Source organism: Hyla sarda, chromosome 9, assembly GCF_029499605.1.
Source record: "Hyla sarda isolate aHylSar1 chromosome 9, aHylSar1.hap1, whole genome shotgun sequence".
Lineage (NCBI taxonomy): Eukaryota > Metazoa > Chordata > Amphibia > Anura > Hylidae > Hyla > Hyla sarda.
Window position 1 is genome coordinate 141,905,931 of NC_079197.1, and position 13,182 is coordinate 141,919,112.

The 13,182-nt window shown below is 42.0% G+C and overlaps 1 protein-coding gene across 1 annotated transcript in view; it reads left to right on the plus strand.

Annotated features, from left to right (window-relative positions):
- LOC130290754 (cytochrome P450 2G1-like) overlaps window positions 1-12,897 on the plus strand; it is a 63,007-nt gene extending 50,110 nt beyond the window's left edge. The window contains exons 7-9 of the mRNA XM_056538808.1: window positions 11,374-11,561; window positions 11,842-11,983; window positions 12,490-12,897. Of these exons, the coding sequence (XP_056394783.1) occupies window positions 11,374-11,561; window positions 11,842-11,983; window positions 12,490-12,674 (515 nt within the window). The 3' untranslated portion in view covers window positions 12,675-12,897. The remainder of the gene's footprint in view (window positions 1-11,373; window positions 11,562-11,841; window positions 11,984-12,489) is intronic.
- Window positions 12,898-13,182: the final 285 nt, after the last annotated feature.

Sequence of the window (13,182 nt, forward strand, 5' to 3'; positions counted from 1 at the left end):
TTTGCAAGATCTAGAGGGCAGAATAGAGATCACTGTGCAGTGGTCTCTAAACTGCAGACCTCCAGCTGTTGCAAAACTACAAATTCCAGCATGCCCACACAGCAAACAGCTGTCTGGGCATGCTGGGAGTTGTAGTTTTGCAACATCTGGAGGGCTACAGTCTAGAGACCACTATAGTGGTCTCAGACTGTAGCCCTCTAGATGTTGCTATGCAACTACTCACCGGCTTCCGTCGCATCCGGGAGCCGTCCTCTTCTGCCGCACGCCGCCGCAGATCTCCGTCGCCGCCGCCGATCCCCGTCGCTCCGCTGCCTCCGGAGGGGTAAGTGGACTCCGGCGCCGCTCCTCTTCGTTTTCCCCGTTCTGCCCCGCCTATTGTGGGTGGGCAGGACGGGGAAAACGAAAGTAAACCCCTCCGCCCCAGATCTGCTATTGGTGGTCGCGTCTAGACCACCAATAGCAGAGATAGGAGGGGTGGCACCCATGCCACCTCACTCCTATCGCTTTAGGGGGATCGTGGGTGTCTTAGACACCCGCGATCCCCCTTCTATTCCGGGTCACCATAGACCCGTAATGACCCGGAATCGGCGCAAATCGCAAGTGTGAATTCACTTGCGATTTGCGCCGATCGCCGACATGGGGGGGTCTAATGACCCCCCTGGGCATTTGCACGGGGTGCCTGCTGATAGATCACCCCGGCCCGGTCCCCGCCCGGCGCGTGGATACGCCCTTCGTCCTTAAGTACCAGGACGCAAGGGCGTATGCATACGCCCTTCGTCCCCAACAGGTTAAGGACCACGAGTTTTTCCGTTTTTGCACTTTCATTTTTTCCTCCTCACCTTTTAAAAATCATAACCCTTTCAATTGTTCACCTAAAAATCCATATGAGGGCTTATTTTTTGCGCCACCAATTCTACTTTGCAGTGAGATTAGTCATTTTACCCCAAAATATACGGCAAAACAGAAAAAATTATCATTGTGCGACAAAATTGAAGAAAAAGTGCAATTTTGTAACTTTTGGGGGCTTCCGTTTCTACGCAGTGCATTTTTCGGTAAAAATGAAACCTTCTCTTTATTCTGTAGGTCCATACGGTTAAAATGATATCCTACTTATATAGGTTTGATTTTGTTGTACTTCTGGAAAAAATCATAACTACATGCAGGAAAATGTATACGTTTAAAATTGTCATTTTCTGACCCCTATAACTTTTTTATTTTTCCACATATGGGGCAGTATGAGGGCAAATTTTTTGCGACGTGAGCTGAAGTTTTTATTGGTACCATGTTTGTATTGATCGGACTTTTTGATCGCTTTTTATTTACTTTTTCATGATATAAAAAGTGACCAAAGATGCGCTATTTTGGACTTTGGAATTTTTTTGCGCGTACGCCATTGACCGTGAGGTTTAAATAATTATATATTTTTATAGTTCGGACATTTACGCACGCGGTGATACCACATATGTTTATTTCTATTAAGTTTATATATTATTTATATGGAATTTGGGAAAAGGGGGGTGATTTAAACTTTTAATAAGGAAGGGGTTAATGTGTGTGTGTGTTAAACTTTTTTTTTTACCTTTTTTTCTTTTACCCTTTTAGTTCCCTTAGGGGACTTTTAGGAGGAAACATTTGATTCCTCATACAGATGAATGGGATTACATACAATCCCGTTCATCTGTGTGCTCTGCGATCGATTGATAAAGCCTGGTCCTGCCAGGCTGTATCATTCAGAGAGCCGGAGCCGACACAGGAGGAGAGGTAAGCCCTCAGGCTACATCAGTAGTGGACCACCAGGACCACCAGGGACTGGATACAGGCACCTTTAGACGCCGCTGTCAGCTTTGACAGTGGCGATCTAAAGTGTTAATAGCCGGCAGTGGCGATCGCCGCATGTTGGCTCTTAACGCCGGCCCCCAGCTACAAGAATCAGCTGGGGGCCGGCCAGTATGACACTGGCTTGAGTCGGGAGCCCGCGTCATACCTAGGTAACGGCCATTGGACGTGTATACACGTCCATGGTCGTTAAGGGGTTAAACAGATTTGTAAATTACTTCTATTAAAAATCTTAATCCTTCCAGTACTTATCAGCTGCTGTTATGATCCACAGGAAGTTCTTTGCTTTTTGAATTTCCTCCCTGTCTGACCACAGTGCTCTCTGCTGACACCTCTGTCCATTTTAGGAACTGTCCAAAGAAGGATAGGTTTTCTATCTATAAAATGGACAGAGGTGTCAGCAGAGAGCACTGTGGTCATGCAGAAAGGAAATTAAAAAAGAAAATAACTTCCTGTGGGTCATAACAGTTGCTGTTAGGTACTGGAAGGATTAAGATTTTTTAATAGAAGTAATTTACAAATCTGTTTAACTTTCTGTCACTAATTAATAATTAAATTTTTTTTTATTCCAAATTCCAAAATTTGATGAAAAATTAGAAAATTTTGTATTATGTAACCTTGAAACTCTCTGCTTATAAGGAAAATGAATATCCCAAATAAATTATATATTGATTCACATATACAATATGTCTACTTTATGTTTGCATCATAAAGATAACATGGTTTTACTTTTGGAAGACACCAGAGGGCTTCAAAGTTCAGCAGCAATTTTCCAATTTTTCACAAAATTTTCTAAATCGGAATTTTTCAGGCACCAGTTCAGTTTTGAAGTGGATTTGAAGGGCCTTCATATTAGAAATACCCCACAAATTAACCCATTATAAAAACTGCACCCCTCCAAGTATTCAAAATGACATTCAGAAAGTGTTAACCCTTTTGGTGTTTCACAGGAACAAATTTTGGGGGCCTTTTTTTCCTTTTACCTCTTGTGAAAATGAAAAGTATGGGGCAACACCAGCATATTAGTGTAAAATGTTTTATTTGTTTACAATAACATGCTGGTGTAGACCCCAACTTTACCTTTTCATAAGAGGTAAAAGGAGAAAAGGCCCCCCGAAATCTGTAACATAATTTCTCCCCAGTACAAAAATACCCCATATGTGGCCCTAAACTGTTCCCTTGAAATATGACAGGGCTCTGAAGTGAGAGAGCACCATGTGCATTCGAGGCCTAAATTAGGGATTGCATAGGGGTGGGCCGGGATGCAAGCATTACACTTGCCTCTGGTACAGTGCCGTGCAAGACATTTTTATTTTTATGTGGGGGGGGGGGGGGGGTAACTGTGTAGGGGAGTGTGTATATGTAGTGTTTTAATTTTTATTTTGTGTAGTGTAATGTAGTGTTTTTAGGGTACATTCACATGGGCAGGGGTTCACAGTGAGTTTCCCCCTGGGAGTTTGAGCTGCGGCTGGAGCTGCAGGCACACTGGTTGCGAAACATTGAGTTAAGTAACAAACTCTGTTTCACAATCAGTGTGTTCAGCTGTTGCAAAACTACAACTCTCAGCATGCACTGACAGACAAAGGGCATGCAGGCAGTTGTAGCTATGCAACAGCTGGAGGCACACTGGTTGCAAAACACAGAGTTTGTTAATTAACTCAGTGTTTCTGAAAAAGGAAATAGTGCAATAGTGTGCGGATTGGCTATAATAAAACGTAACTTTTAATGAATAAGTGATATAAAATGCCTGTAAGAGCTCAGGCTATTTCTGGATCAAATGCAAAATACTCAATTCCTGATATTAGGGATACTAGATGATAACAAAGTTATGCAGATCAGGGTCACTGCAAAACAGTTAAGGTGGATGCATTAATGAGAGGTATAATTATGAATGTCAAATCATGACCAAGATGTCAATGTTCCTCCATCACAAGGTCATGACAAAAGGTATCCATAAAAATACCTTAGAATATTAAAGTATAAATAAGGGTTCCTGAGACGTTTCTTCTGGGGTTATTCGGCATCCTTAGGGGTTACCCAATTATACACAAGAGGTATACAGAAACAGTGATGTGTCAAAAAGACACTGTGAATATTAACTCACTACACCCAACATATTGTTAGCGGTTACGCTGCAGCCCGATATGCTGGCCGCGAGTGCTCCCCTGTTCTGTCCACCGGTGCCAGCGGCGCCGCTGTCTGCATGCCGGTATGCGGTCGTCCGCAGACCCGTAACTTACCTTGCCACACTCCTGCTCCCTCTGTGTGCTGGCGCGCGTGGCCGCTTCCTAGGGCGCGTGCGTGCCGGCTCTCAGAAATTTAAAGGGCCAGTACGCCCTTAATTGGTTCTTGCAAATTAGTGAGATAGTAAGTCTCAGCTCTTCCTCTATTTCCTTGCCGGATCTTTGTGCCATCATTGCCTTAGAGAAAGCGTTCATTTGTGTCTTGCCTTGCCGTGTATCTGACCTTTGCTACGTATCCTGACCTTGCTCCAGTGCCGCCTGACTTCTGACCTCTTGCTACGTGACCTTACCTTGCTACAGTGCCGCCAACCCTGACCTCCTGCCTGTCCTGACTACGAGTTGTCTCATCCTTCCTGCACCATGTTACACCTTGGCAGCCTGTGTGGACGAGTCGTATCAGGGGTAGCGACATGTAAGCCCATCCCGCTTTGGACACAGCAAGTCCATCCCACTTTGCGGCAGGCTCTAGTGAATACCAGTGGCACCTTAGACTCTGCTCCCTGGTATGGCCCACGCCATTATCCACACAGGTTAAGCAGATCCACTGCTCCACCTCCGGCAGTTAAACATATACATCTTATTGGATAGTTAAAGAGAATTTTCCTAAAAATATGAGGAAGAACACCAAATTCACAAAGTGCAAAGATGGAAAAAACTCATGATGGCATAAGATGTCTGATTGTGGGGGTCCTGCCACTGGGGAACCCCACAATATGGCATGCAGCACCTACCTGTGGGAGCTGCATGCAGCAATATAGCCTCCGAGTCTGCCAGGTCACGACTACGGGGCTGGAGTATCATGACGTCACGTCTCCACTCCCGTAGGATGTCACATCCCGCCCCCGCAATGCAAGTCTATGGGAGGGGGCGTGAGGGCCGGAGTACCATTTAATACTTTGTCTCACAGTGAAAGGGATGCATTATGTGATCTGATGTCAGACAAAGCACTAACATAAAAAACGGCTGATAAAGGTGGTTCCATCAAAGTGATGGATACAGATAAATGAAGAAAAAAAAAATCATACGCCAACTCTCTGATACAGACACGTATGGACCCCTTACTATTGATCCATTACCTAATATTACCAAAAAGATACAACATGTTATGGATGATTACTATGCCATGTTGACAATAAGATTAAAGATTTTCTGGTCAACAACACACCCATTACACCAGTTTTTTATGTACTACCCAAAGTACAGAACCTCCTGGCCGCCCAATTGTGGCCTCCACAGATTTGGTTTTACCTCTGCCATCTATCTTTCTGGAAAAAATTTGGACACCACTTACTAAACAAACCAGAGCATTCTTCTTAGATACCTCAGGTTTCCTTACCACATTATCCAGCATCACCAAAATTACGGAAGAAACTTGGCTATAGACGTAACAAGTCTACACCCCTCCATTGAGCGTACAAAGTGCATTGAGGCAGTAAAATGGCTTCTGGGACAGAGTTTACACACCTATGACCAGAAATCTTTTTCTTGAATTATTGGAGATTGTATTACATGAGAATTATTTTTTATTTGAAGATCGGTTTTTCAAACAGAAGAGGGGATCGGCGATGGAAGCGAATGTGACCCCCCATACGCAAATGCCTATGTCTATACTAATGACCTATTTGTCAAACACCCCGTAGTGTGGAAAAGATTTATTGATGACGTTTTTGTGTATGGGATGGGCCACATTCATCACATGTGAAATTTTTTGGGGTCCTTAATAATATTCGTCCGGAACTCAAGTTCACAATGGCAGAAAGTCAGGAGAGCTTCAATTTCCTAGACACAACAGTTTTGAAGAATGGCTATGGCGGATTACATACTGACTTACCAACATAAAAGAGACAAATAGAAAATATTTTATTATTTTCTAGCTCACATCCACCTGCAGTTAACCTCTTAAGGACCAAGCCATTTTACACCTTAGGACCCGGCCATTTTTTGAACATCTGACCACTGTCACTTTAAACATTAATAACTCTGGAATGCTTTTAGTTATCATTCTGATTCCGAGATTGATTTTTCGTGACATATTCTACTTTAACATAGTGGTAAAAAAATTTTGTAACTTGCATCCTTTCTTGGTGAAAAATGTGAAAATTTTATGAAAAATTTGAAAATTTTGCATTTTTCTAACTTTGAAGCTCTCTGTTTGTAAGGAAAATGGATATTCAAAATATTTTAATTTTTTTTTCACATATACAATATATCTACTTTATGTTTGCATCATAAAATTTACAAGTTTTTACTTTTGGAAGACACCAGAGGGCTTCAAAGTTCAGCAGCAATTTTCCAATTTTTCACAAAATTTCCAAACTCACTATTTTTCAGGGACCAGTTTAGGTTTGAAGTGGATTTGAAGAGTCTTCATCTTAGAAATACCCCACAAATTACCCCATTATAAAAACTGCACCCCCAAAGTATACAAAATGATATTCGGTCAGCCTTTTAACCCTTTAGGTGTTTCACAGGAATAGCAGGAAAGTGAAGGAGAAAATTCAAAATCTTAATTTTTTACACTCGCATGTTCTTCTAGACCCAATTTTTGAATTTTTACGAGGGGTAAAAGGAGAAAATGTATACTTATATTTGTAGCCCAATTTCTCTCGAGTAAGCACATACCTCATATGTCTATGTAAAGTGTTCGGCGGGCGCAGTAGAGGGCTCAGAAGGGAAGGAGCGACAAGGGGATTTTGGAGAGTACGTTTTTCTGAAATGGTTTTTGGGGGGCATGTTGCATTTAGGAAGCCCCTATGGTGCCAGAACAGCAAAAAAAAAAAAAACACATGCCATACCATTTTGGAAACAAGACCCCTTGAGGAACGTAACAAGAAATTAAGTGAGCCTTAATACCCCACATATGTTTCACGACTTTTGCATATGTAAAAAAATAAAATAAAATTTCACTAAAATGTGTGTTTCCCCCCAAATTTCACATTTTTGCAAGGGTTAATAGCAGAAAATACCCCCCAAAATTTGTAACCCCATCTCTTCTGAGTATGGAGTTACCCCATAAGTTGACCTGAAGTGCACTACGGGCGAACTACAATGCTCAGAAGAGAAGGAGTCATATTTGGCTTTTTGAGAGCAAATTTTGCTCGGGGGCATGTCCTATTTAGGAAGCCCCTATGGTGCCAGGACAGCAAAAAATACCCACATGGCATACCATTTTGGAAACTAGACCCCTTGAGGAACGTAACAAGGAATAAAGTGAGCCTTAATACCCCACAGGGGTTTCACGACTTTTGCATACGTTAAAAATAAAAAATAAAAATTTCATTAAAATGGGTGTTTCCCCCAAAATTTCACATTTTTGCAAGGGTTAATAGCAAAAAATACCCCCCAAAATTTGAAACCCCATCTCTTATGAGTATGGAGGTACCCCATAAGTTGACCTGAAGTGCAATACGAGCAAACTACAATGCTCAGAAGAGAAGGAGTCATATTTGGCTTTTTGAGAGCAAATTTTGCTCGGGGGGCATGTCGCATTTAGGAAGCCCCTATGGTGCCAGGACAGCAAAATAAAACCCACATGGCATGCCACTTTGGAAACTAGACCCCTTGAGGAACATAACAAGGGGTACAGTGAGCATTTACCCCCACTGGTGTCTGTCAGATCTTTGGAACAGTGGTCTGTACAACATTTTTAATTTGCACAGCCCACTGTTCCAAAGATCTGTCAGACACCTGTGGGGTGTAAATTGTCACTGTACCCCTCATTACATTCTGTGAGGGGTGTACTTTCCGAAATGGGGTCATATGTGGGGTTTTATTTTTTTTGCGTTTGTCAAAACCGCTGTAACAATCAGCCACCCCTGTGCAAATCACCTCAAATGTACATGGTGCACTGTCCCTTCTGGGCCTTGTTGTGCGCCCCCAGAGCACTTTGCGCCCACTTATGGGGTATCTTCATACTCGGGAGAAATTGCATTACAAATTTTGGGGGGCCTTTTTCCCTTTTACCTCTTGTCAAAATGAAAAGTATAGGGCAACACCAGCATGTTAGTGTAAAAAATTTATTTTTTTACACTAACATGCTGGTGTAGACCCCAACTTCACATTTTCATAAGGGGTGAAAGGAGAAAAAGCCCCCCAAAATTTGTTAGGCAATTTCTCCTGAGTACGGCGATACCCCATATGTGGCCCTAAACTGTTGCCTTGAAATACGACAGGGCTCCAAAGTGAGAGTGCCATGCGCATTTGAGGCCTAAATTAGGGATTTGCATAGGGGTGGACATAGGGGTATTCTACGCCAGTGATTCCCAAACAGGGTGCCTCCAGCTGTTGCAAAACTCCCAGCATGCTTGGACAGTCAACGGCTGTCCAGCAATACTGGGAGTTGTTGTTTTGCAACAGCTGGAGGCTCCATTTTGGAAACAGTGGCGTACCAGACGTTTTTCATTTTTATTGGGAGGGGGGCTGTGTAGGGGTATCTGTATATGTAGTGCTTTTACTTTTTATTTTATTTTGTGTTAGTGTAGTGTAGTGTTTTTAGGGTACAGTCACACGGGCGGGGGGTTACAGCGAGTTTCATGCTGCGAGTTTGAGCTGCCGCGCAAAATTTGCTGCATTGCAAACTTGCAGCCTGATACTCACTGTAAGCCCCTGCCCATGTGAATGTACCCTGTATATTCACAGGGGGGGGTGGGGGGGACCTCCAGCTGTTGCAAAACTACAACTCCCAGCATGCACAGTCTATCAGTGCATGCTGGTAGTTATAGTTTTGCAACAGCTGGAGGCACACGGGTTGGGAAACACTGAGTTAGGAAACAGACAATGTTTCCCAACCAGTGTGCCTCCAGCTGTTGCAAAACCACAACTCCCAAACATTCTCAGGCATGCTGGGAGTAGTAGTTCAGCAACATCTTTAGCGCCAGATGTTGCCGAACTACAACTCCCAGCATGCTTGGAGTTGTAGTTTTGCAACATCTGGAGGACTACAGTTTGCAGACCACTAATACAGTGGTTCTCAATCTGTGCCCTTCCAGATGTTGCAAAGCTACAACTCCCAGTATGCCAAAACTGTCCAGGCATGCTGGGAGTTGTAGTTCTGCAACATCTGAAGGGCCAGATGTTACAGAACTACAACTCCCAGCATGCCTGGACAGTAAGGGCATGCTGAGGATGTGTAGTTTTGCAACATCTGGAATGGAACTGTGGTCTCCAAACTGTGGACCTCCAGATGTTGCAAAACTGCAACTCCCAGCATGCCTAGATGCCAAGGGCTCTCTGGGCATGCTGGGAGTTGTAGTTTACAGGGTCCCATTACAGCAATGCATGTCGCTTTACGGCGACGTGCATTGCTGTAAAGGGCCCGACCGCGGCTGAAGATCTACTCACCTGTCGCCGCCGCCATCTTCCTCGCCGGGATCCGGGTCTTCAGGGACGAGGTAAGTACCGGGGCCGGTCCCCAGCACTCCCCCGTCCCCCGCTGCGTCCTCCGGTCTTCCTCCCGTCCTCTCCGGTCTTCAAGGGACCGGGCAGGACGGGAGGAAGTAACCGCCCCCCCTCCTGCGATTGGTCGGTTAACTAACCGACAGATCGCAGGGAATAGGAGGAGGTGGCCGGCTTGCCACCTCGCTCCTATTCTTTAGCATGGTCCTGGCTGTCTGTGACAGCCGGGATCATGCAAAATTACCGGGCGGTTGCGTCCCAGAGACCCGATCAGCCCGGTATCGCTGCAGATCGCAAGGGCGATTTCCCTTGCGATTTGCGGCGATCGCCGACATGGGGGGCCTACATGGCCCCCCTCGGCGTTTGCCCTGGATGCCTGCTGAAGGATTTCAGCAGGCATCCAGTTCCGATCTCTGCCCGGCATGCGGCAGAGACCGGAAAACGCCAGGGCGTATGGATACGCCCTGGGTCCTTAAGGCCCAGGGTGTGAGGGCGTATCCATACGCCCTGGGTCCTTAAGAGGTTAAACGAGCCATCCCACAATCACCCTGCCATGAGAACAACTAGATTAAATTAATTAGATAATAAGTTCACTGAAAGGGGTTACCCCAAATGTATTCTTACTGAAGCCCGAGAACCCAGCAGATCACAGAGACAAAGTGAGAGTAGGATCCCCTTTGTAAGAACTTATCATCCATTACAACATAAAATGTATAAAATAATTAAAAATCACGGTCCAATCTTACAAAAAGCATTTACCTCATTCCAGAATTCAAAAACCCACTGCTCATTTGTAATAAATGAGGGATAAATTAGTTAGAGCTGATGTTAGTACCTCTAAAAAAAAATCCCCAAACAACAGTTCTTGAAATCCAGAAAAAACGGAACATATCCATGCTTAAACTGTGCCCAATGTAGTCACATCATTAAACGTGAGAACATATACCACTGGAGAGATGATCTCAATAAAAGGCTTTTTTACCTGCAAGAGTTGGAATGTAATATATAGCATTAAATGCCCATGCCATCTATTATATATAGGAGAGACAACCCAGAGTGTGGGGGACAGAATCAATAGACACAAGTCTACAATAAGATGTGAAAATTTAGTTTTTCCAATACCACATCATTTGAAGAACAGGAGACACACAATATCCCAGCTCAAGTTTCAAGTTATTGAGGATGTGAAATTACCGAGAAGGTGATATCAAGAAATTATTTTAAAAAAAGGAGAGACTTTCTGGATCCACAGGTTAAATACGATTGAATGTAGGGGTCTCAACAGAGATTATGAACTGACTAGCTTCTTGTCATAATTTTTCAAAAAAAATGTAAAATTATTTTTTACACAATTCTTCATAATTTTTTATTATGATTTTTTCTATTCTATATATGCATTGAAAATATAGATCTGTTTTGCAGTATAAATATAACCTGTTCTTTTATTTCCTTTAGATTGCGCGATTCGGTTGGAATATATACACTGGAGTTTATGATATTCTGATAGCTAGACATGTGCTTCCTTGTTGTTGTTTTTGTTTTTTCACTAGGTCCATGTGCTTTGTGAGATCATATCCGTGATTTATTTTGTTTGTAACCTGTGTATCTAAATACATGTCACTAAATACATTATCCCCAGCTGTTTTCCCTGATGTAAAGGAAGTTATGTATTTAAGTTTGCTTTGCACATGTGTCTGTATACAATTGACAAAGGCCAACGCCGAAACGCATCTTGCGTGTATTTAATATGTGATATATTACTGAATAAAACATTACTAAGCATTACAAGCTTGTTCCGAGATCCATTCCATTAATTTGGTTGTGACTGCAATATGGATGTAATTATAATATAATACGGGACTGGAAAATATGTATTTTTTTCTGTTTTTATAAACTTCAGAAAAGATCCACAAAGAGATTGACGATGTCATAGGTAAAGATCGCTGTCCATCAATAGACGATAAGACTAAAATGCCCTATACAGAAGCCGTAATTCATGAGATCCAGAGGTTTGCTGATATTGTTCCTTTAGGAGTGCCCCATGCCACCAGCAAAGACACAACCTTCAGAGGATATGATATTCCAAAGGTTCGATTTGACGGTCTTCTCTTCTTGACTCTCTTAGCTTTTCATACATTCCTGGCTTTTAAGTTCATCATTTAATATTCTCTCTTTCAATCCTAACACTTTTCTAATTTATTCTGCATGCTAACTATGGTACCTCTGAGACACTACTACCAAAGCTATCCCATGTCAAAGAAGATGTGCTGATCTTCTCAATGACTTGTAAACTATTCCTACCAACTACCAACCAGATCTGACTATTATTTCTTCAGATTTTCTACATATTTTATACATTCACTTTCAGGGAACAATGGTATTTCCAGTCCTGACCTCTGTCCTGAAAGACCCCAAACAATTCAAGAACCCAGATGAGTTTGATCCTGGACATTTTCTTAAAGAGAAAGATTCCATTAAGAAAAGTGATGCATTGATGCCATTCTCTGTAGGTAAGATATGATTCCTTGATGATAGCTAACTAGCAAAAAATGTAAACTATAGCTGAAGTTGACACTTTTATTAATCTAATCTTCTGAAATAAAATATTTTGAGTTCATCTTATTTTGCTATGGTTGGTTGATCTAAGCTGGGTTTAGAAAGACATAATCCGACTAGATATTTACCGTCCATTTCATAATACTTATTCTTGTTTAGTGTTTTTGTTTTCTAAAATAGAAAACAGAAAAATGTGGAGACGTGCATATAACCTGCATTCTTATTTATGTATATTCTTCACAATAAAAAAATATTTACACTTGAAAACATGGCATGCAAGGTTTAGTAATAATTAATACAATAATATAAGTTACATACATCACATAAACCACAGTTTTCGTATGTAGTTGGTTCCCATTGCATTTATGTTCTAAATCCTACCTATACATTGGCATCCTGTCAAAAACAACATCACCAAGTTTAATTTGACTTATTTTATACGCTAATTCTGTCTCCTCAGGTAAACGTATGTGTATGGGAGAAGGCCTGGCCCGCATGGAGCTCTTCCTCTTTCTAATCACTATACTACAAAAGTTTACGTTGGAGCCCACCATAGACAGAAAGAATCTGAGTATAAGACCAAAGCCCAAAACCAATGGTTCAATGCCTCAATCATACAAGATGAATGTTGTCCCTCGTTTCTGAGTTGATGACAAAGTTCTTGCATAAAGGAAACAAAGAAGATCTATAATTTACAAAACTACTACTCTAATAGTTTAAGGAGAATGACTGAAAGACTTATTTCCAGCAAAAATATAAAAATTTCTTATTTTTGTTTCTGTATTGGTAATTTCGGAATCAATTTACAATGTAATATTCTCCACATATGTAATTATTTTATATAATAAAAACATCATATTGTACTGTGTTTTTTACTGAGGCTTGTATGATATCTTCTGTAACAGAGCTACATCACTGCAAGGAGGAGAGAGACAACCCTAGTGCAGTGCGTTACTGTCATCAATATTTCACTGGCTGGAAAAGATGTCGTATTGTGGTTTGGTTTGTGCTAATGCTGGGCACAACACTACTGTAAGAGTTCGGTTAGTGTATAATGTATACGTTAGACTGCTGCACCTTTTAAAATATTTAACCACAAATACAACAACTTGGGGACACAATCCAATATAAAAGAAAGCTCATACTGGAGGTC